This window comes from Bison bison, unplaced genomic scaffold, assembly GCF_000754665.1.
Source record: "Bison bison bison isolate TAMUID 2011002044 unplaced genomic scaffold, Bison_UMD1.0 scf7180017864367, whole genome shotgun sequence".
Lineage (NCBI taxonomy): Eukaryota > Metazoa > Chordata > Mammalia > Artiodactyla > Bovidae > Bison > Bison bison.
In genome coordinates, this window is record NW_011494939.1 from 628,043 (window position 1) to 653,921 (window position 25,879).

At 38.4% G+C, this 25,879-nt stretch overlaps 1 protein-coding gene across 2 annotated transcripts in view; it reads right to left on the reverse strand.

Moving 5' to 3' along the window:
• Window positions 1-8,069: 8,069 nt before the first annotated feature.
• Window positions 8,070-25,879, reverse strand: part of ZMAT3 (zinc finger, matrin-type 3) — a 38,945-nt gene continuing 21,135 nt past the window's right edge. The window contains exons 3-6 of one of the 2 annotated variants that reach the window (XM_010855609.1): window positions 21,332-21,451; window positions 18,027-18,193; window positions 17,805-17,905; window positions 8,070-15,501 (exon numbers count right to left, since the gene is read on the reverse strand). In XM_010855609.1, the coding sequence (XP_010853911.1) occupies window positions 15,293-15,501; window positions 17,805-17,905; window positions 18,027-18,193; window positions 21,332-21,451 (597 nt within the window). In that variant the 3' untranslated portion in view covers window positions 8,070-15,292. Of the gene's footprint in view, window positions 15,505-17,804; window positions 17,906-18,026; window positions 18,194-21,331; window positions 21,452-25,879 lie in introns of both variants that reach the window. The other variant, XM_010855608.1, reaches the window with a different exon arrangement.

Here is a 25,879-nt window from a genome sequence, read left to right on the forward strand (position 1 = left end):
ACCTGGCGACCTGACTACATACCAGCTGAGTGATCTTGGGCAGTTACATAACCTTTCTGTGCCTCAATTTTCTAATCTGTAAAATGGGGGTCATAATAACACATACTTCACAGGATACAAGGATCCCTGTGAGGAAGAAAGGCTTATGCTTGTTAAATATTTTGGAAACACTTAGAACGTGCCTGGCACATGTTTGCTCTCATGACTCCTATCTCCAAGAATGAAGAATCCTCCTTTTGGCAGTAAGCACCTGCATCTGCACCCCAATGCCCTTCCCATCATCTCCAAGAGTGGGCTCCATCAGTATCTTCTTCCTCTGTCTGCAATTTCTTCCTCTCTCCTAGCTCTCTCTCCTTAGGCTTTAAAGATGCTCGAGTATGGAGGAGTTAAGGAAGGGTCCACAGAGACATCTAAACTGAATCCGGCCTTGCAGGCCAAGTAGGAATTTGCTGATGGAAGGAGGAGTGCAGGGAATCAGCACAGGGCTGCATGAGTGAGGTTTCAAGCAAAGAAAACAGCACTACAGAGGGCTTTACTGCTGCATGGGGTATCTGAGGACTTGCTCAGGGTGGTCATCATGTAGAATACCTGGAAAGCGTTAGTCACTCAGTTGAGCCCACCCCTTATGCAACCTCATGGACTGTGGCCCGCCAGGTGCCTCTATCCATGGGATTTCCCAGGCAAGAATATTGGAGCAGGTTGCCATTTCCTTATCCAAGAGATCTTCCTAACCCAGGGATCAAACCAGGTCTCCTGCATTGCAGGAAGATTCTTTACCATCTGAGCCACCAGGGAAGCCCAGAATACATGGAGTGAGTCCCTAAAGGTGAGTCTCTAAGGCAGCATCACAGTTGCAAAGGCCTGAAGAACCAGGAAGGGAAGCTGAATGAATCAAGAGGGCTGGCTGGTTAAAAAAATCAGGAATGGCAGGAGGTCTTAGCCTTGGTGCCCACCTAAAAAACAGAGCCTGTGACAGGGGTTTAAGCACAAGCAGTTTATTTTAAGGAGATGTTCCCAAGGAATGAGAGTGAGGAACTGGAAAAAAAGTAAAAACAAGAGTGGGGAAAGCCAATCCAAGGTGCAGGAGGATCTGGTCCCTGTGGTGGAAAACTGCAGTTCTATTCCACTGGGGCCTCTCCAGGAGCTGTAGAGAATTACTATATAGAATTCAACTTGGAATTATCCCCTCTGAGACATAAAAACAGGGAGTATTTATCAACTGGCTCTTGATCCTCATTATTAATGGACTGCCGCATAGAGTATTAACACCTTGACACTCACAGGTTTGCACCTGTAACAGAAAGGTTAGAGAATTCCTTCCTGCACCAGCAGAGGAGCTGGGAGTTAGAGAGCAGGCTTATAGAACCAGAACCCCAGAGGAGTCCAATACGGTGGGGTTGGGGGTGGGGATAGGTGGTTGTTGCAAAGTGGAGAGCTCATGCTCCATCCAGTGGCTCAGCTGGTAAAGAATCCGCCTGCAATGTTGGAGACCTGGGTTCGACCCCTGGGTTGGGAAGATCCCCTGGAGACAGGAAAGGCTACCTGCTCCAGTACTCTTGCACGGAGAATTCCATGGACTGTATAGTCCATGGGGTCGCAAAGAGTCAGACACAACTGAGTGACTTTCAGATCACATGCTCCATCCAAAAAGGATAGCCACGATTCACAAAACATCATCTGATTTCTACAGAAATGCTGACCAATATAGCCAGAAATCCAGCTTCCTGGTCGCTCAGACAGTAAAGAATCCACCTGCAATGTAGGAGACGAGGGTTCAATCCCTGGGTTGGGAAGATCCTCTGGAGAAGGTAATGGCAACCCACTCCAGTGCTCTTGCCTGGAGAATTAGATGGAGAGAAGAGCCTGGTGGGCTACAGTCCATGGGGTCACAAAAGAGTTAGACACAACTAAGAGACTAAACAACAACAACAACAAAATGTCCACAAATCCAAATTTTATGTTAAATCTCTTGATCTTGGTCTCTTGAGAACTAATTCTAATTTTTCTAAAATACTGTGGGGCCAGACAAAACATATCTGCAAGACAAATTCAGTCATAGGCTGCTGGTTTGTGAGCTCTGCTTTAAGGCTTTGATTTAATTCTATGATAGTAGAACTTAAGTTTTAGGCATTGGGGAACCAGTGAAAGTTTTAAAGGAAAAGAATATCATGGCCAGGTTTTACTTAGGCCCCATCCTCAGATGTTTCACTTTTACTCTTCAGCGCATGAATCCATGATTCCAAAAGTGGCAAGCACTTGTGATAGGGCAATTATAAAGTAACATATAAATGTCTCTTGAAATCCAGCACAGACCACAGTTTTTCCTAACTAGCAGTGACTTTGCAGAATCCTTGAGCCCAAAGATGAATTCCTGTTTTCCTCACCAGCTACCAAGTGATAAAATGATGATCATGTGCGAAGAAACATGAAGCTGCTCATTCTCTTTCCTCGGTCCACTAAGATGGACTTGGCAGAGGAACATGTGGATGAAATATGGAACGGCATCAGGCAACAGCCGTTCTGAGAGCTCCCACCTTCAGGACACAATGAGCATTTCGTAAGGCCCCTGACGATGAACCCACTGGCTAGATACTGTCCTGCTAGCAATCAAAGAGAATTCCTACGAAACAAAATTCATCCTCCTCCTGCACAAGTGGACAAAGGGAACAGAAAAGTAGGGCAAATGAAAATCCCCCAAGCTATTGACTGTGACCCATTGCACTGCTGCTGCTGCTGCTAAGTCACTCAGTCATGTCCAACTCTGCGACCCCATAGACGGCAGCCCACCAGGCTCCCCCATCCCTGGGATTCTCCAGGCAAGAACACTGGAGTGGGTTGCCATTTCCTTCTCCGAGTCATGAAAGTGAAAAGTGAAAGTGAAGTCACTCAGTCGTGTCCGACTCTTATCGACCCCATGGATTACAGCCCACCAGGCTCTTCCGTCCATGGGATTTTCCAGGCAAGAGTACTGGAGTGGGGTGCCATTGCCTTCTCCGACCCACTGCAGTAGACAAAAGGAAAAGGGAGACCTTGTGAGAAAGTAGAGGCATGTTTCTCATCCCCAGGAAAGGCTTTGCCTCATAGTTCTATCATCCTAAACAAGACACATATAACTAAAGTATCACTGCTTGCCTTTTAAAATACAATTCTGCTATACCAGTGAACTCTTCAACTTTGGTACTTTGTTTTCATTCTCTAAAATATATTTTTAAGCTGGAGTGAATTCATATCTAGTGAAACACCTGAGAGAATTTAGCAAATCTGGAATAGAGATGAGAATACATAGTTGAATAAGAAGCACTATAATAGATACTGAAAGTAAAGGACTTAAAAATTTTCTCCAGCAACACATAAAAGCTACATATTTAGAGACACAGAGAAATTGGTTTGGAAGAATGCACAGTATGTTAATAGTACCAGGTACCTCTGGGAAGGAAAAAGTGGGGTGCGGAAATGGGGATTTTAAGGAGCATTTTCCCTTTCCGAAAGTGTTGGAATATTTGACAGTAAAAATGTATGTTATGTCTACTTGTGCGATAAGTCAGGTGAAAAACCACCTAACCATCCATCGACAGAAGGATGAATTCAGACAGTGGGACACTATATACTATTTAACATGAATAAATTATAGCTACATGTATTATCATTCCCTGGTACCTCAGCTGGTAAAGAATCCGCCTGCAATGCAGGAGACCTAGGTTTGATCCCTGGGTTGAGAAGATCCCCTGGAGAACGGAACAGCTACCCACTCCAATATTCTGGCCTGGAGAATTCCATGGACTGTAGTCTATAGGGTCACAAAGAATTGGACACGACTGAGCAACTTTCTCATGTATCATCATAGATAAATCTCAAAAACAATAATGAGAAAAAAAGAAAACGACAGAGATATCTGTCTATTATGATGACATTTATATTGATTTTGAAATCATGAATAATACTATATATTATTTATGAATACATATGGTATTAATATAATTATGTACAAGAAATAGTAAATTCAAGATGTGGATTTATCTGGGGAGGCATGAAACTAAAATTGGGAAAAGGTACAGTGGGTTTCAGCTGAATCTGTACTTTAAAATATCAGAATAAAATGTGGCAAAATGCTAGGATTTGATAGTGCTGGTGAACTGGTTGATGAGTATATGTATGTCTGTTTAGTAATCTGCTCTACTTTGTATATGTGAAATAATTTTTAAAGTTTTTAATTTTTGTACATAGCAGCATTATTCACAATAGCCAAGAGGTAGAAACAGCCCAATGTCCATCAACAGATAAATGACAAACAAAATGTAGTATATACATACACTGAATACTATTCAGCCTATAAAGGAAAGAAATTCTGACATATACTACAACATGGATAAACACTGAGGACATTATGCTAAATGAAATAAGACAGTCACTAGAAGACAAAGACTGTATGACTTCGCCTACAAACGGAACCTAGTCAAATTCATAAAGACAGAGTAGAATGATGGTTGTCATGCTCAGAGGGAAGAGCATATTTTTAATGAGCTAAGGAGTTTCAGTTTGGGAAGATGAAAACAGTTCTGGAGTTGGGGGATGATGATAATTGCACAACAATATGAATGTACTTAATGATGCCACTGAATTGTAGACTTTGAAATGGTTAAAATGATATACTTTGTTATGTATATTTTACTACAGTTTTAAAGTTCTTTTAATTTAAACAAATCACAACTATATATATATATATATATATCTCCATCAACAAGTGAAAAGTGTTAGTCGCTCAGTCATGTCCAACTCTTTGCAACCCCATGGACAATAGCCTCCAGGCTCCACTGTCTCCTCCAGGCAAGAATACTTGAGTGGGTTACCATTCCCTTCTCCAGGGGATCTTCCCAACCAAGGAATTGAACCCAGGTCTTCTTCACTGTATAAGTATTCTTTACCATCTGAGCTACCAGGAATGTCCATCAATGGAAGACCAAAACAAAAAGAAACTTTGGAAATCATACAAGGGAATACCACATAGTCAAAAAGAATGAGATCCACACTTGCTGGTCCAGATGGCTGCCAAGGCAAATGGGTCACTGGAAAAAGTGTACGGAATACCACCATTCATACTACATTGCATATCTCTAGGAAAAAATATCTAAGAAATTGGTAACTGCGATCACCTCTGGGGAAGAAACAGGGGAGCATGAGTTTAGGGGTGAGATTAGGACTTACCTATTCAAAAACTCAACTGATTTTCCTTTTTTAAAAACCAGTTTTTCAATGATCAATTCTCTAAATTATCCATATGACCAAGAGGGATGAAATTAAATAATTGGAATTCACACCTAATACCCCAACTCTGAGTAGATGAATTTTAGAGAAGTTAGGTGGCATGCCCAAGAGCACGCAGGTGACAGAACTGGCTAGTTATCTTAGCATGCACTTATTCTAAGGATGCAAAATATTTAATAAAAGACTTTAAAGTATGTCTCTGTACTGCTAGTTTATTGAGGCAGAAAACAATATGTTCTCCAAAGCAAATTATGTTTGCTTAGTACCATGGAGTTTAGTTTGTATACTGTCAGCATGATTTACACATCTGGTAACATTTGCCCCTGTACCTAATTTTTTAAATTTTTCAACAATCTTCTTTAATGAGAGGTTTTTCTAGTCCTTTCCTTCTAGACTTTTGTTGATTATCATTTTAACAGTTTCCATGCTTGTTTTTCACAAACCCAAAAATGTGTGAATGATGGATTCTTTAAAGCAAAATAGACATTTTTAAAAACATCATAAATCCATACACATATATGCATACAGGAGCTTCCCTGGTGGCTCAGACGGTAAAGAATCTGCCTGCAATGCAGGAGACCCAGCTTCAGTCCCTGGGTTGGGAAGATGCCCTGGAGGAGGTATGGCAACTCACTCCAGCATTCTTGCCTGGAGAATCCCATGGACAGAGGAGCCTGACAGGCTCCATGGAGTCACAAAGAGTCAGACACAACTAAGAAACTAACACTTTCACTTTTCACATATGCAAATATATACAAACATATATATCCTGAATGCAGATCTGCTACGTTCCTCACTCTGCACACTTTGGCAGCTAAAGCTGTAAAAGAATACACTCAGTATCTCCCAAAGACATACCTGCCTTTGCTTTGTGTACGGATAAAAACTCCTTCCCACCACTAGGTGGTTTTTAAGCCAAAGATCCTTCTTCAAAGATAGTGTACCAACCACATTCAAACAGTTAACTGTAAGATTTAGAGAGTCCACAGGGTGGCACTAGATACCTTTGGTCAAAGTCCATAACCTAGTAAGCTACTTCTAGAAAACAGGGATAGAAAAGGGCCTCCGGCATCAGCAAAGATTAAAAACTGAAGCTAATATGAAAGACATCTTGTTCCTGTCTGGAGGGATGGCTGCCAGCCAAAACACATTTGAAACTCTAATTATGTACTTAAAGACTTATCCAAAATGCCAAGCAGAAGTTACAGAGTGCCCGTGGAGGAGCATATTTCTTCCAGTGGCAAATTTCCATCTGTTCCTTTGGACATACTTCATTATAAGTATTTGATCATCTTAATACATATTTCCATCTACTCCTCCCTAATACACATCTCTCTCTCTCTCTCTCTCACTCTCTCTCTCTCTCTCACACACACACACACACACACAATAGAGTATATTTTTAGGTAAATTTTTTTCCTTGTAGAGGGTAAGAACTCATAATCATATCTCTATTAAATAATATTTATACTTCAAAATAGTTACTTGCCTTTATCTTGTTTGCAGTTCCCAATTTTCAACAGTTTATGAATATCTCACAAGAGGAACAAAACTCAGTGGGTTCATCCTCACCTCAGATGATAAAAATCTTAAAACTTATCACAAAAAGACCTATTTCTGATCTTAACACTCTTATATCAATTCATAAGAGACTGCGAACATTTAGTGTCAGTCCTCTCCACACAGGCAAGTTGAAAAGATAACACCCAGTGCTTGACCTTGAATAGATTTTCAGCAAACAAATAAGCCTTAGAAATGCCTGAAGAAAGAAAATCTGACAAGCTCAAGTGGTTAAAAACTATTTTCATGTTCATTATCATGACTTTAAGCTAAAAATCTCTTGGACATGATTTCATAAAATGTGCTGATGCCTTGAGTATTTTACAACACAGATAGATTCAATGAGCTCTGTTCTCTTCATTCAGAAACATTTTTTTGTGCAGACACAAGAATTTTTCCCACGACAGTAAGTGTATGTGTCTTGCATCCCGATTAAACAAAGCACAACAGCATCTTCCAGGGCTCTAACCTTTTTAAAATGAGCATTTAAGCTGAAAAGCACATTGCATGCTGTCAACCAGAGTGCTTCAAAGACCATTCCTCAATAATACATTGTGTATGTAAGCTGATTATATTTGCAAAAGTATTTTATATATGAACACCCAAAAGATTATTGGGCATATTTGCCTCTTAATATGTGTTTACTTCCAGAAGCAACAGTTACAGTCCTGCTAAGCAACTTTTCTCAGAATTTGAAGGAAAGATTAAACTTAAATCTAAAAATTAAATCTATCAATAAAATTGAGAACTTGCTCCAACTGAGTGAGGAGAACTCCAGCAATGGTAGAATGGGGTAGTGGTCAAATCTACCATTTTGGCAGGGTCAACTCTACTGCATGCCCAAGTAGGTGACAATATACTCTGAGTTCAAGAAAAAAGCTGTGGACTGTGGCTCAGTCATGTCTGCTGACTTTTTGCGACCCCATAGACCGTAGCCCACCAGACTCCTGTCCATGGGATTTCTCAGGCAAGAATACTGGAGTGGACTGACACTTCCTTCTCCAGGGAATCTTCCCAACCCAGGGATCAAACAGCGTCTCCTGCAAGTCTCTTGCATTGGAGGCATACCCTTTACCACAGAGCCACTGCGGAAGCCCCATGAGTTCTAGAAGCAGGTGGCAAATTACATGCAGATGGATAAAAGGTGAATCCTCAGCCATCAACCATCTGCATCAAAAATAACACCTCAGCACCTCAGTGCTGACGATGCACCTTCTTTCTTTGATCCCCAACTCACAACCAAATGATTTGCAGACAAGACTCAGAAACTCTTTTATTAAGTTGAACACAAAATGACTGCTATAATAACGTCAAGCCTTTATCAGAAATCAGTACATAAATGAGGATACACAGCCAAAATGAGCCATCAACAGAAGCAGTGTAAATTTTAAATAACTTTCAGGATTCTCTATGCAATATGCTTAAGAAAATAAAACCAAAAGAGCAATTTCAATTTCACAGTTCACAGTTGATTGGCTTCAATCCCAAGACATTTTTGTCATTTATGTAGCCTCAGAACACAGATTTCCAAAGTGATGACTGGCACAAAGCCCCAACAGCATACACAGATGTTAAATCCCTGTATGACATTTAGGGGAAATTGTAGGAAACAAACCCAATTTCATACAGTTCTGGCAGGCATTTTTCAGCTATATCCTTTATCAGAAACATCATTCTAGGGAAACAGTAAAAGCAATTTTAAAAGTTTGCCATGCCATTAAATGAAGGGTTATAAAGTTTCCCTTGGCTCCACGATTTTATTCTCTAATTTAAAACAATGAGCTAAAATGCAACATTAACAGTGAAAGCAAAATTAGTTTTGCTTCTGGATCTAGAGCATACATCAGAGAGAGGCAACTTATTGTCTTAGCAGACACACGGAATGCTTTAGAGCAGAGTCTGCCACACTCTAGTAAGGCATTTCAAAGCAGACACCCCATACCCAGACTAAATTACTATGGTCAGCTGAGGATATCACAAGGTGGACACCAATTAACACAGAATCAACAAGAAATTCTTACAAAATGACACACATTTACAAAACCACAGAAAGATGCTCAAGTACCAAAAGAAGGTAAAACAATGACCAGCCACTCTAAAAGTTTTGTTCCTGTAAATGCCAGATTTTCAGAATAGAACAAGCCACTTTATATGTGCTTTGCACTAGGATAATATTGTTCATCCGGACATATGGGGTTTCTTTTCCTTAAAAAAATATATCATATAGAGAATATACATATAATCAGTGATATAGAACATTTATTTTCACTAGTGAGGGGGTCACTTAAGCACTTACACAGAAAGAGTTATGAGTAAATCATGAAGGTTATGTAAATGTGAAAGGAAATCTGATAAAACCTGTATTATTAGTATTTAACAGCAAAGTGAGATTTTTAGCAGTTGCATTGACTTAATGAGAAACTATGACCATGGAAAAATCTTTTAAGTTCAAAGAACTGTAAAATGTCCAAAAAAATGAAAGTCTAATTAGTAAAAATACATAGTTTCATTTTAAGCGCCCTAAAGGGAGTGTTTATTTTGAAAGCCATGAATTTTATCAAAGAGCACAAGAATATGAATCCAGGATATCAAAATTTCAGTTCTGACTTACCCACTGAATCTTCATAATCTGCAACAAGTCACTTAAATTCTTCTGATTTTGTCCACAAAATAATTGGCATAAAAATAAAGGCATATGTCAATAATTTTTTCCTAAACAGTACTAGAGTAAAGCTAAAGATGGTTACTAAGGCTTACAATTTCAACAACTCATTGTACAGTACAATCATTTTTAATCCTGCTAATTATGGCTAAGAGAAAGCATGGGCAGTTACAATTCTCAGGGAATTCAAAGGCTTTAGATAAACGAATGGTTTCAACTTTCTAAACTACTCCATCTGTTCTTCTAGAGTTGTTTTAAACAGCTAATCGTCTGTGGGGCTGACCCTTTATGCCGCTCTATTCTCTGGTAGAACAGGTGAAAGTAGTAAAGCGAGAAATGATACCAGGAGAAAAACGCAGCCGCAGATTGAAATGAGGTATAAGCTGATTTAATAAACCCCAACCAGTAATTTACAGTTTTCTAAAGAAGCTGCATAGTTGAGCAAACATACATCAAAAAAGAGGGATAAAGAAAAAATTCTTAACACGAAGCTTTAAAATGAATGACAATTAAGCATTAAAATGACCAACACCAAAAAAACTTCAGTTTGAAAAGGAGTTGTCTTCCCTCACTCTAAGCATATACAAAAACAGAAACAAGAAGGCTAAAGTCCACAGGAGAAAAAGACATATGTTAACTGGCTCAGGTTATCAACTTCATACACTGCTTGTTAAAAGATGTTAATATGTAAACAGATATTAAACTATAACTAATTATGCCTATGCTGAATTGTTTAGGCAAGTATCTGAAATTTACACTAAAATGTATATATTTTTAAAACTCCATTGTTCAACGGATAAACAGAGGGACAGACAAATATATGGTAATATAAGTACTCGAAAATGTTAATAGTAGAATCTAGTGCTAATATACTGTAAAATTCATTAAGTTTAAGGTACATTTAAAATTTCTCATAATAAACTGTCAAGAAAAATGTTAGTATTTCTGCAGTAAAATTAATTTAGCAGTGCATTTTAGAGACTCAAAGAGTACAGGCAATTTAGAATTTTAAATTCATTGAAGTAAGGAAAATTTTACTTTAAAACATCTTGAACCTGATTTGTGAAGATACCTGTTTTAAATGTAGAGATGAACCATAACAGCACAATGAATAAGTATTATGCATGACAGTCTTCAGTTCATGTGCAAATACATAATTCTATCCTCTCTACAGTATTAGATAAGACAGTATTTGAAAATGACACTGAAATAAAGTTTTTCCAAACATCAATATCAAGCTCTTCCCAATCCATCACACTATCGATCACTACATATAAATACAATGCAGATCAAAGTGGAAAAAAAAAAATCAATGACCGTTGCCAGCCTTGGACAACTGGATTCATTTTCAGGATGTATGGTTCCTGATTAATTATCACATAGTTTTACTCAATATCAAATTGAGATTGCATGAATAAAAAAAAAAGATGTAAAACATAGAATTCACACAAAGCTTTGTTATTCCAAGCTCCTATTTTATGCATTGTGACTAATGGCAATAATTCTATCATCTTTTCTTTCTGTGAAATGCTAAAACTTGCTAAAGGCACTCATAATCTGGGCTTAACAAAGACAGGGTCACATGGGACCATAAGCCAGTATTTTTTTGGTAGCTACCCAGAAGGGGAGTTGATAAATGATCCTCCCATTCATAGCGGCAAGACAAAGTCAAACAGCTATGAGTAGAAATGTCGTATGAGAAGCTATTTACACAGCTATTTGTCCATTTAGTAAGACTGACAGTGATAGCTCACAATGACAGGGGTCCACCACCAAAAAAATTAAAGCAACAAGACATCCTTTATGATGCATGAAACATCTAAATGGTGATTTGGCTGGTTGAAAAAAGAAAAGCCAGCAAGATGGAATCTTTTTAAAGTATCTGTTCAAAAGCCTGCATTAAACTTTTACCTATACTGACAAAACATTTCTCTACTTCTAAAGTAGCTCTGTTGTCTTTCGTATATGCCCTACCAAGTTTTTAAAAGGTCCTTCCAGCCTGTGTTCTGACACTGAGGAAACAAAACAGATTAGGTTCCAAATCCATCACTCTTAGGCCTCTCTGTAGAGGGCATTATGCAGAACAGTTACATGTCTCCCCTGACACAAGCGAGACTCGTTTTACATGGGTCACTGAACAGTCCTCCAACTGTCGTTGTTCATAGTCCCTGCTGATTCAGGAGTGAGGGAATCATTAAAACCACCATTAATCCTTCGAGTCTATCTACATATGAAGATTTAATCAGATACACAATATATATGTATATACACATACACGTGTATATATATGTATCTTTAATCCTAGTTCAAAGTATAGATACAAGCAAGCACACCAGTATTGTAGAACAGCTCTATAAAATAAGGTGGAAGATCTCATGCTTTCCTTTCAGCTGTTTAAGTTAGAGGGACATGGAGATGATCTCAGACAGCCATGATTGATTTTTCATTCAATCTCAGGGTTTCAAAAAATTCTAAATGGTTTTCTAAGTTTATCAACTAAGGAGAAGGGGCAACAGTGAGGAAGAGTTGGAGGAAGTTTTTGCAAATGGTATAGGACAGTTATTCACCTTGCAGATTTCAGTGCAATAAGAGACAAATAGACACACGTCATAAACAACATGCACATATTTACAAGTTATAATACAGGACATACAAAGACAAAACCAACAAAACATTTTCTGTTCAATGTGGAGTTGGAAGGATCACATGGCACACTCAGCTCTGTAACTGAGTATTTTTGAAAAAACACTTCGAAGACATAAGCAATCTAATCTTTTAATCGGAACACCAAAATTTTTCCTTTACATCTTCTTGCCCTCGATATTTTAGAAGAGTTTCTAATTGTTATCTTCAACATTGATTTCTGAATGACAAAGTACATGAAGATATTCACAGAGAAGAGACTTTGATGCTCTGCGTTCTTCTTGTAGATCTAGAACTAGAATCTACTTATTTGACTAAAGGTTTTCCATCGGTTAGGCCTCTGTCCATCCTTGTATACAGTACGTAAAAAGATATTAATGTGATTCCTGGGGAGCACAGGGTGCAAATTCTAAAGGATATTACAGAGCAGGACCTGATTTTACTAAACGAAACTGACAGAGATCACATACCACTGAGTGCAGTACTAACAGCCTTCTTTGACAGGAAAACAACAACACTGTCCATAAGGAATGCATGAGCATGAGAAACTGTAGCATGCAGAGGTGTATTTACCTATGCATTTCCTTTCTGACACCTCTGTCACCATCTGTTTCACCTATGGAACAAGGAGAATGTTGCAAGGTAACAAGCCCAAAACACAACCCACTGTCATAGAGATTTGTGATTCTTTTTTTGGATGTGTATGTAACCTTTATAAACATGGAAGTTATTTATCAACTGCTAGAGTTTGGAAAGTAAGGAGCAAACCCAGCTATTGTAGGCAATATGGTTTCTAAGGTGTCATATAAAGCAAACATCAGTCTTGTTTAGTGCAAAGAAATAGAACAAGTAAGAAATAACACTATAAATCTAACTTTTTTCTTTAAAAGAAAATGCGTTTATGCATTCATAACATCCATTAAGAGCACTGAGAGACTAGAAACCTGAATATGCAAGGCCAGGAAAAACACCAAGGCCTTAAGTCCACTGCTATTACATATATAAAACGAAATTGTTAAGTGGGGACAGTAGAGAAGATCATTCCATTAATTTTATCTGCAAAGAAAAAACTGAAAGTGGATGAATGCCACTTGTATAAAATGTAAATTCTTATCCACAATCTTTTACTGTTATCTAAGGATTCAATGAAATCTTCTCTATGGAATCACATAAAACTATACATACATAGATTTATATATGTGTGTGTACTTATACAACTACATACATACATACACACACATACATATACATGTGTATACATATATGTAGTCACACACAGAGAGGGGAAAAAAGAATTTTTAAATAATCGTAGAACCATGTGGCCAGCACTGTCATATTAAAATCTACCAAAAAATTACACTTAGCAGCAAAATGAGTAACCTACTAATCAGTAAGAGAAGCTCTAAATTGCTCTAAAATAATCAATTATACTTCATAGCTTACTGCAAAAAGTGTTATTATACTGATTCACAGGTCTCGATAGAACTTCAACAGAACATTATTTCATTCTTCTGCTCCTGGGAGAAAATAAAACTTCTAAGTAATTCTACTTTTAGAATTAAAAAACCATGACAGAAGGGTAACTTGAGAGTGTACCAGAGAGTGTACCAGTATCACAAAACTTAATTTTAAATATGGGTCTAGATAATTCAAAAATTGTTCAGCAGTACTAAAGGAATGGAATGATGATTATAATTTTCCTTCTCCTTATCTTTTTGCCGATAGAATTTTTAAGGAAAAATAGGAGTTTTATTTTTAATTAGTAATATAAGCAATCAAAAGTGAATTTACCATAGTGCAAAGATATTGCTCAATATAAACTTCTATGAACATGGCCTTTCAAAAGGAGTATGGATGAGCACCCATCTTATCCATGTAAATATAGTAAATAAGTAAAATACAGTTAGTGAAAGTTCATAGAATCCTCCATTGGTTAATCTAGACAAAATACTAGAGCTTCTCATTTTAAAAACAAAAAGCAAAAATAATAATACTGTTCTAATTATCAGATATGAAAGTAATCTATATTTTTATTAATCTATATTTTCAAAGAAGCTGAATGATAAAGAATAATGCCAAAGTTCAGGTATTTTTCTATTGGAAATGCTACTAAAATTTGATTAACTGTTTTAAAAAAATTCTTTTCTTTCTTGGAAATAGTAAAGTAGTGATATTTTTCAGGACAGTCTACAAATTAGCAAGACAAAGAAGAATGTGAGTAAAATTTAAGGATCTGTCTATCTAAAAAGTCTATCAAAACAAATATCAAGGGTTCTGAACTTACGGTTGAGACCATCACATAAGTGCATGTTATCATCATGAAGTAACTCTAAGTTGAAAAATCAAACACATTTCATTTCCCATTCCAGCTGAAAAAAATATATTTAAAAAAATCACATCTATCCTAAACTTATTGGATATTCAAATATGGGGCTTGGAAAACCTACAACACCGTTCTGGGACATGAAAATGAGCTAATTGGATAAGCTAATTCAACTGGAGGAGAAAAAAAGAGGAGAAAAGAAGGTGAATTTAAATGTGCGAAATTCACAACTGAAAATCAAGTTTCGCTATCTGGAAGTACACAAACACATTAGAAGTGTCTGAATCCAAGAAAACCTGCATTTCAATAAGGAAGGGACATGATAAACAGAAAACACTGTTCTGGGCAAGATTCTAATGCAGTTTCCATAGTATTTCCTACTGACAATTCATTGAGTTGAGATGGTAGTTCCAAAGAAACCTTAGGAAACTAAAATCTTTGCTTACCTGCTTTTACTGTGATCTGAAGCAAAAACTCGATAAAATTATTTAACAATACATAACACTAACACTGTAAAAGAATATGAAGTTTTTAAATAGTTAAAGCTCTATGTGGTCAGGCTACTAGTTGACCAGAACTTGGTCAAGATAAAAAGGTATGTCTCATGGGGTAGGTAGGTCACAGGCTTAAAGCAGCTCAACACAACTGACCTGAAAAAGCATCATGACTTAAGCACATTCTCTTCCTTCCCCAATTCTGACACCTTATGGTACCACTGCAGGTTATATGTATAAACATTAAGCAGAGGAATGTACTCATATCAAAAGAACCACAAAGCAGGGCATGTTGACATAAGGCGAGCAACAGGCAGGACAAGCTGCTCTATCTGAATATGACAATCCCTATACGTAGCCCAGATTCTCCATCTCATTCCTGTACCGCTGTTCAGACACCTTGCTTTTATGTTGCTTGCTCTCTAAATGCTGCCGGAATTCCACCTCTTCGCCAGCCCCGACATTACACATGGAGCAGTAAAACTGGCCGCTTGGAGTAACACACATGGCCAGATCACGTGGAATTCTCTGCCGAGAGCGGGGATTGAAGTAAGGACCTGCTGAAACAAAGAGACAAAAGTAATATATTCACTTCAAAATACTCACTAAGCGAATGATGGTCTGACCAATTACCACTGTAATTTGTAATTCTAACCTCAAAGTATAAAATTCACAGATTCCTAGTTTGAAAAAAATGGTAAGTTAACAGGTTTTTTTAAATTACAATTTTATACAGGTTCAGTCTAAAAAGCTAAAATGACTCTTCCAACTATTGTCAGAAATGTTACTGTGGAGCAAACCCAAACTCTAAATGGCAATGTCTTTAAAAAGTGAATATAATTTTAGAAATACTTTCATTTATAAGCATTATATCAAAAGTTATATCATTATGCTAATACTTTAATTCAAAAATTCTACTTCTAAGAATTTCACTAAGAAAATGTTGATAATTTTTGCATAGAGATTTATCAATGAGGACATTTATTTAACTAGAGTTTATAAAAGTTTTTTGGGGGAGGGTAAGGATAAAGGAAAGATCCAAACATACAACTCATGTATAATATGTATAATATCATATAAGAAACGAACCGCCAGTCCAGGTTCGATGCATGATACTGGATGCTTGGGGCTGGTGCACTGGGATGACCCAGAGGGATGGTATGGGGAGGGAGGTGGGAGGGGGTTCAGGATGGGGAACACGTGTACACCCGTGGAAGATTCATGTTGATGTATGGCAAAACCAATACAATATTGTAAAGTAATTAGCCTCCAATTAAAATAAATAAATTTAAATTCAAAAAAATCATAGTAATGAATGTAATGAAAAACTAAACAGTCACTAAAAACAATGCTATAGAAAACTCTATAATTACAATATTTGATTATAATATGCCATTACACTGAACAAGAATATCACAAAATATGATCACATGTCCATTTTAACAGAAGTAATATACACAAAAATGTTGATGGAATTATTGATAATTTTATTTTCTTTTTTATATAACTGACTTAAGTTGGACCATTAGCTCAATACTTTTCTGCTTTCCTACTATAATAATAAACATTTAAGGCTTTTCTCAAAATGTTACTTAGACTACATGCTACAAATTTTGATACATTTTTATTACAATTTGATTCTAAGAATGTTCAATCACCAGTATGATTTTTTCTTTGGTGAGAGAGTTATTTAGAAATGTTTAAAAACGTCCAAACACATAAAAATGTTGTGTTTTTAATATTATTGACATCTCATTTACTTGTACTCTGATCCAAGAACATAAATCTAAATGGTCTTCTGTCCTAAAGGTTTTTGTTTTCTTTTTTTTTTTTAATCTAATGCTAAGACAGCTATTCTGGCTTCCTTCATTTCAACTTAATATGTTCTATCTAATCTTACAATTTTCTTTTCACTGGGACTTTAAGTTTACATTTATTGCAACAATGATAAATGTTTCAGACTTTCATGAGACTTATTACATTGTGTTCTATATGTCCCCTTTTTCTATGCTTCTTTTGCCTTTCCAATCAATTTGTTGTTTGTTTTACTGTTTACATGATTGACCTCTGCTCATATGTATGTGCACTGGAGGCTGGGGTAGGGAAAGGATGAAGGACTACTCTCCCTACTGAAGATGATCAGAAAATGCAGAAAATATTCCTATCAACTAGTAATTGTGAACTAAAAGTATGTATCAATCACTGAGGAAGCATTTGCAAAACACACACACGTCTGAGTCCCACTCTAAATTTACTGACTGAAAATCTCTAAGTCATGGTTCAACTATGTGTATTTTATAAAAAATTCCCCAGATAATCTGAGTCACTCCCCTGGTTAAACACCACTGCTACCATTTTTATTTTCCCTAATAACTGAAGATTTAATGTGGTGCAGCCTGAAACCAAATATTTCGTTTTTATACTACATTTAAATATTTCAGCTGGCAAATACCATAAGTAACATAAAGGCACTACGATAAGACACTTTAAAACACAGACTCGGTTATGTGAAATTCTTGTAAATCAAGTATACTTCAACTTTTTTAAAAGTTGCATTTTGGGTCTTAGAACCCAAGGATGTATCACCTTTCCATTTAACTCATTTCTTATTCTTGGTTCTTTGAAATAAAGTCATGTTCTTGATGTAAAAAAAATTAAATAAAATCAAAATAAATAATACACTAAATAGGAAATAAATAAATAAGACCTGAAATAAACAGCTTGAAAAGCCACTAGACCTATTCCACAAAACGAAAGCTAATCCCAAATTCTCAGGGCTATCTATTACCACTAAAGGAAATAAAAATAGTGGACACCATTTGCAAACCATAGCCAAGGCATGTGAAAAGCCACAGAATACCTGAATTATTCTGTACTGCATACATATTTCTCCTATTAGGCATCATCTTATATTCATTCCCTTCTTTTCGGGTCCGCCGTTGACCGACCTCTGAGGAGTCTCTGGAGAAGAGACATTTTAAAAGAGTGAGACTTCTAAACAAGGCTCCCTTTCAACTCTTTTTCTCTAGAGACAGTGAGTCTCACATAACACTCTGGCCTAAGAGAAAACGGCAATACCTACGAGAATGAGTTACTCTGAGCTTCCGCCAGCCGCAGCCTCTTGGCATGATTCTTGCCTTGATAGTGAGCCTGGGCCACAGCCGGAGAACTGAAGGAGGCATCACAGAGCTTACAGTAATCGTTTTCTGTGGCCAGGATCACTCTGCCTCCAGGCTTAAAGGAGCCCATCTGACAGCAAAGACACAACAAACAAGGTTTTAAAGTGTGGACTCTGTTCTCTTCTCAAAGTTCCTTCCTTCTAAGAGCTGAAAAATAACCCGTTATGGCATGACCATAAGCACTCAGCTTTATAAGGACAGGAAATTGTTCGTTTCAGAAAGAAAGAGGAAAAGACTGGGAGACACTTAATTGTGGTTTTGCATTACAATCACCTGTGTACCAAGCTGATGAATGACTCATTGCTATTTTCATTGAAGAAATTTCAGAAAAGAAGTTTAAAAACCCAGCAAGGAAGATTTAGGTAGCACAGGTAAGGTCTAAACTCACATTACCAGAGAGAAAAAGTCTTCCCAGAATCCATTAACAAGCATGTACTAAATGCCTACTATTTATAGGGCTTGCAACTTAATACAAAAGTGACACACAGATATGTATAAAAACTAAACCTCTATCCTCAGAGTCTATAAATTAGCTACAGATATAGTATGTGTAGGAGCAGGAACTGGCAACCCACTCCAGTATTCTTGCCTGGAGAATTTCATGGACAGAGGAGCCTGGCGGGCTACAGTCCCTGGGGTTGCAAAGAGTCAGACCCGACTGAGCAGCTAACATATACAGAGAGAGAGAGAGAGAGAGACAGACAGAGAGAGAGAGAGACAGAGAGACAGAGAAAGAGAGTGTGTGTGTGTTGCTCAGTTGTGTCCAATTCTTTGGGACTCTACGGACTGTAGTTTGCCAGGCTCCTCTGTTGATGGAATTCTCCAGGCAAGAATACTGGAGTGGGTACCGTTCCCTTTTCCAGGGGATCTTCCTGACCCAGGGATCAAACCCTGGTCTCCTGCTTTGCAGGCAGATTCTTTACCATCTGAGTCATCAGGGAAACCCACAGATACAGTATAATTTGGGGGAAATAACCAGCAGGTCCAGACAACTGTATTCAGGCTGGGAAACAGTTAAGGGAAACCTAACACAATCCCTGGAAAATAGTATGCACTCAGTTAACTACTGCTGGGTTAACAAAACACGCCAAACTAGATTTTGGCTAAAGAATCAAATATGCAATAAAGAATCTGGAAAGTGTGTCATATCAGGACCAGCTGAAGCAAACAGCATTGTTTCACCTGGAAGAGAAGATTTTCTGGGGACAGGATAACTGTGCTCAAAAATCATAAAGATTTGTACTATGAAAAAAGCCCATGGTTGTTTGCCCAGAGGGGTGGAACCAGCTGAAAACAGTCTCTAACAGGAAGGAGCCATCCAATTCTCGAGCAGCCTTCAAGAACTGGCACTGGGAAAACTCCTCAGCCTGAAGATCTCTCTGCGTATTCTGCTGTCCTCTGATTCTGTTTTTAACGTATCTCATTTACCGCACAAATTCAGGAGGATAGAACAGTAGATACTGCTATCCACATCATAAGGACTGACAATCAGAAAAGTAAAATTATACCATGGTGTTTAGGAGTAGAGGTATAAGGTCAAGAAAAATCATTGCCCCACTTTACAAAATTTGTACCACCACAAACAAGTTATCTGGCTTCCCTGGGCTTATAATAAACCTCCAAGTGAGACCGATGCTGCTGGCCCATGGAGCACACATTGAGAAATAAGTCAATACCTCTGAGTTGTTGCAAGCATTAAATGAAGTTAGGACCCAGGCCAAGAAGGAGGCAAGGAAGGAGCCATGGGCACCCAATATAAGGAAGCATTAGAAAACTTAGCAATCAGGATGAAAAAATACTTAGTGGAATATTTTCACAAATCAAAAAACTGCCATACAGCCAACAAAATCAATGAGAAACAAAATATCAAAATTTTAAATAAAGACAGGATCAGCAACAGTGTCATGCCAAACCATATTGCAGCCTAAGGCAAAAGGAAAATCAATAACACTTATCCTATCTTTAAGTTTTTGCCATTTTGTTCACTACTGACTTTTTCACATTAATTTTGCATTTTAAAAATATATTATTTATCTTGATAACTGAGTATTTTAGCTCCCTCTTAAATTCTGTGCCTAAGTCAAGTACATCCCTCATCTCACTCTCGTCCCGGGGCTGAATGAAGTACTGTCTGAAAAGTGCTTAGCAGAGTACCTGGCATCAAAGTGATTATTAATTATTATTATTATTTATGACCTAAGGGGCTTCCCTGATGGCTCAGTGGTAAAGAACCTGCCTGCCAATCCAGGGTTCAATGGGTTCAATCCCTGGGTTGGGAAGATCCCCTGGAGAAGGAAATGGCAACCCATTCCAGTACTCTTGCCTGGAAAATGCCATAGACAGAGGGGCCTGGTGGGCTATAATCCATGAGGTCTCAAAGACTCAGATACAATTGAAAGACTGAGCACTGAGCACACACATTTATGACCTATAAAAAAAATAATACTTCAAAGATAGATTAGAATCCATATTGCAGAAAATACTAAAATACAGGAATATCTTGCCTCAAACACCTGTCTCCCAAAGAGTAAATGGAACTTGGCTCTCAAGTGTGGGTCATGATACCAAAGTCCAGGAAGAGTGTATACAGGCTCTCTGTACAGAAGAAAGGGGCAGCTTCAAGAAACTGATCTTGCTGGAAGGCATATATAAAGTCAATGGGGGAACTTTTCTGGTGGTCCAGTGGTTAAGACTTTGCCTTCCAATATAGGAAGCACAAGCTTGATCCCTGGTTGGGAAGCTAAGATCTGACATGCCTCATAGCCAAAAAAATTCATAAAACAGAAGCAATATTGCAACAAGTTCAATAAAAACTTTAAAAAACGGTCCACATAAAAAAAAATCTTAAAAAAAAAATAAAGTCAGTAGGATTGATCACAATCGAGATAAATGTTTAAAAATCTTTCTTTTCATTCAGGGCTTTATGTAGACATTCAGGACCATTTAACCTAGAATTTTCAAATACGCATACAGAAAGCCTCATGAAATAATTTTGTTTCATCACTTCATGAACCATAACAAAATCCAATGAGAAGTCTTCAGATTCATGAATTTTTGCATTAAATCCAGTTATCAATGAGCTAAAAGCACCAAGAAGGGCGTTTTAGGAGTACTGGCTCAGCTGTACCTTGATGGACACACAGATGACAAACTTCATCCATGACCACCTGTGCACGGGACAGCTCCCACCCCGACACTCCAGTCTTACCTGCGGAGGGACTGAAACAGCTGGAGCAGCCACAGCTTCCACTGCATTGCTCATTCTGGCAGGAGGAGGACAGCTATTGGCTGCATAGTAATTTCGAAGTTTCTTACCATGATTTTTACCCTAGAAGTAAAATGAAATGAGTAATTACTGTGAGGAAGATGTATCAAATTGATTTAACATATTTACTAAAAAAGAAAAAAATACATGTTATTCTTTCAGAGATATGCAACAGTGGGGTAAATAGTAGGTAGACTTGCTTATTACATCTTAAAGTAGAAGACTCTACTCTTTGACTGTAACAGAATGATTAAATTTATCTGGGAGAGATAAGCGAACAAAGTCAAAAGACATTAATTTCCTATATATTTCAGGAAAACAACCATTTTCTAGTGATCTGTGTCCTCTCCCAACTTGTTGCCATTCATACGCCACTGCCTAAATATGAATTTTATGACACTCTGATCTAATCTACTTTAGAAGTCAGTAATGAAATGGATAATCCAATTACTTTTACAAAAATAGCATTTACAGAGTATCTTTTTACTTACAAAGAACTCTCCTGGGCATTAGCTCATTTGCCACTCACAAAAATCCTGAAAGAGGAATCTGTTAATGTTATTCATATATGACAGTTGAGACACTGCAATCAAGGCAGCATAGAGAACTTGCTTCCGACACCTTCACGAGGCCTAGCAGTGGGGTTGCAGCGTGAGGCTAGCCTTCTAAATCCAAAGCAAGACCCTTTTTCATACAGCATGATGGCTTCAGGATACACTGTGAACCTCTATTAAAATGGATTTGCCTCTCTCATCACGTTTCCTTTAATTTATCATTCTCAAGCTTATGGCTGAGCTGATAAAAACTGGTGAGAAGGGGCAGTCCAAAAGCATCCTAAATAAGGGTTAAACTGTATATTATTCTTTAAACTGCACTGTAAAAACAAAACATGTAGGCAAATATTTATATACCATCTACTATATATGCTGAACCCTAGAAATAAAAAGGACTAGCTAGCATATGGTCTAGAGGAGGAGACAAATATGTAAGTAGTTAAAGGAATGAGTGAAATTCCACCTTATGGCCCCTGAAATGCCATAAAGGTGCTCTTACCATTATCACAGTGACTTCCAGGGAGTCAAATCCAGTGATCACATGTGTGCCTTTATTATACTGTAACTCTAAGAAGCACGATAGTATTGATACTCCTTCCTTCTATCATCTTCTATGACTCCCTCTTACCACCCAGCCTCTCATTCTCCGAAGGCTGCAGTATCCAATGTACTACCCTCAGCCCTCTTTTCTCTCCATCCATACACAAACCCTAGGTTATTTTACTCAGCCTCATAGCTTTAAAATACAATCAGTAAGTTCGCGATTCCTGAAATTACCTATCACTATTCCTGTTATAGACTGATTGCTTATGTCCCTCCAAAATTCCTATTTTGAAATCAACTCCCAATGGGATGGTAGTTGGAGGTGGGACCTTTGGGAGGTAATGAGGTCACAAGGGTAGAGTCTAATTACTGCCTTTAAAAGAAGATATTAGAGAGCTCCCTTGCTCGCTTTCCACCATGTTAAGGATTTAGGAGAAACTGGCTGTCTGCAATCTGGAAGAGCACCTCAGAACCCACCCATGCTAGATCCCTGATCTCAGACTTCCAGCCTCTGCAACTGTGAGAAATAGATGTTTGTTGTTTGAGCCTAAGACAGACTAAGACAATCCCTGACCTTCAGAGCCGTGTAGCCAACTGCCTCCTTGCTGTCCATACATTGCAGCCTTAAGAGGCATGTGTGTGTGTGTGCTGTGCTGACCTATGTCCGACTCTGTGACCCCATGGACTGTAGCCCGCCAGGCTCTTCTGTCCATGGGATTTTCCAGGCAATAATACTGAACTGGGTTGCCATTTCCTCCTCCAGGGGATCTTCCTGACCCATGGATTGAACCCATATCTCTTGTATCTCCTGCACTGGCAGGCAGATTCTTTACCACTGTGCCACATGGGAAAGCCACCTAAGAGGCATATCCAACTTAAGTACGTAAGTAAGTAAATGAAGTCGCTCAGTCGTGTCCGACTCTTTGTGACCCCATGGACTGTAGCCTACCAGGCTTCTCCATCCATGGGATTCTCCAGACAACAATACTGGAATGGGTTACCATTTCCTTCTCCAGGGGATCTTCCCGACCCAGGGATCGAACCTGGGGCCTCCCGCACTGGAGGCAGACACTTTAACCTCTGAGCCACCAGGGAAGATATATCCAACTTAAAATATCTAAAACATAAATTTTAATTCCCTCCCCACCACAGAACGATCTCATCACTGCCGCCACCACCATTCATCCACATGTCAGTAAATGACATTACTTGCCACCTAGTTACTCAAGAAAAGCCAAGGAGTCCTTTCCTTGATTCCATCCCTCCTTAAAGCCAACACATTCAATCCATCAGCAAGTCCTGTCAGCCTACCTCTAAAATATATTCTAAGTTACTCCATTTCTTTCCATGGACACTGAAATACCACAGTATTCCAAGCCACCAACTCTTTTCGCTTGCAGTAGGCAACAACCCCTAATGGTCTCTGGTGTCCCTCTCATCCTCCTAGTATTCTCATACCAGCCAAACTGATAGGTCACTGTCTCACTTAACATTTTCCAATGGCCTTCTACTACACTTAAAATATAATCAGCGAATCTTTCCTGTAAGCCCTTTTTGATCTGGCCCTGTCTACTTCTCAGATTTGATTTCACACAGCTCCCTGCCCGCCTCCTCATTATGTTCCTGCCTGACAACCAAACACATACACTTAAAACATGCCAAACACATCGACTCTAAGGCCACTGCACTTGCCATTCTTTCTGCTTAAAATGTTCTTTCCAATCTCTACATGGCTGGCTCCTTCTTACCTTTCAAGTCTCAGTTCAAACAACATCAAACAGCATCTTACTCAATCTGAGGTGTCACCCCCATCGAACAACACTTCCCCCACCCAACACACACATGCTGAATCACATTACCACACTGTCTGGTTTTATTTCATCATAGTACCATTTATAACTGAAATAATGTTTGTTTGCTTATTTTTTTCTCTTTCCTACCCTCTGGAATGTAGACTCCTTGAAAATAAGGACCTTGTCCATCTTGTGTACTGTTCTAGCCCCAATTTCTAGAACAATTTCTAACACATAGCAGGCAATCACTATATATTTGTTGGCTGAACAAATCACTATTAGAGTGCAAATAAGGAACAAACTGCTAAGAGAACAAAGAGAAGGGAAGGCTTACTTCTGCCTGAGAGTACCAGGGAAAGCTTCCCTGAAAGGGGGACATTAGGAGTTATCTTTTAAAATGAGCAAGTTTACTAGGCAGGTAAGGAATGAAGGGAAAGACAACTGTTAACAGAGGAACAGTGTAAGGAAACGGCAGTCTGCTTGAGATGCTCTCCAGGATCCTTTGGAAAACAGGTAGGAGCTGATACACACAGGGAGCTAATTGTGTATGGTTTTGTCGATGATATAGACCTTGGACTTTAGAGGCAGCAGGGGGCTCTGAAGCACTTTAAGCACAGCAGTTACATGACTGAATTGCATTTGACAAAGATCATAAGAAATGGGAAGATAGAAAACAGAGCCTAAGGAATGAGGGTCCAGAAAAAAGAGATTGAGAATGTCTGGTTAATGAAGTAAAATGGAAACCAGACAACTGTGGCATTATGGAAGTCTAGAACAAGGTGTTTCAAAAAAAGAGTCTAATTAGATACATTATAACCTAGGATATTTACTTACAGGTATTCCAAACAAAAGCATACATATGAGGAAAAAGAATGGAGAAGACTAGAGATCTCTTCAAGAAAACATACATATAAGGATCTACCTATGACAACAACAGAATGGGAAAGAGTTGAGATTTCTTCAAGAAAATTAGAGATACCAAGGGAACATTTCATACAAGATCAGATCAGATCAGATCAGTCGCTCAGTCGTGTCCGACTCTTTGCGACGCCATGAATTGCAGCACACCAGGCCTCCCTGTCCATCACCAACTCCCAGAGTTCACTCAGACTCACATCCATCGAGTCAGTGATGCCATCCAGCCATCTCATCCTCTGTCGTCCTCTTCTCCTCCTGCCCCCAGTCCCTCCCAGCATCAGAGTCTTTTCCAATGAGTCAACTCTTCGCATGAGGTGGCCAAAGTACTGGAGTTTCAGCTTCAGCATCATTCCTTCCAAAGAAATCCCAGGGCTGATCTCCTTCAGAATGGACTGGTTGGATCTCCTTGCAGGCCAAGGGACTCTCAAGACTCTTCTCCAACACCACAGTTCAAAAGCATCAATTCTTCGGCGCTCAGCCTTCTTCACAGTCCAACTCTCACATCCATACATGACCACTGGAAAAACCATAGCCTTGACTAGACGAACCTTTGTTGGCAAAGTAATATCTCTGCTTTTGAATATGCTATCTAGGTTGGTCATAACCTTCCTTCCAAGGAGTAAGCGTCTTTTAATTTCATGGCTGCAGTCACCATCTGTAGTGATTTTGGAGCCCAGAAAAAT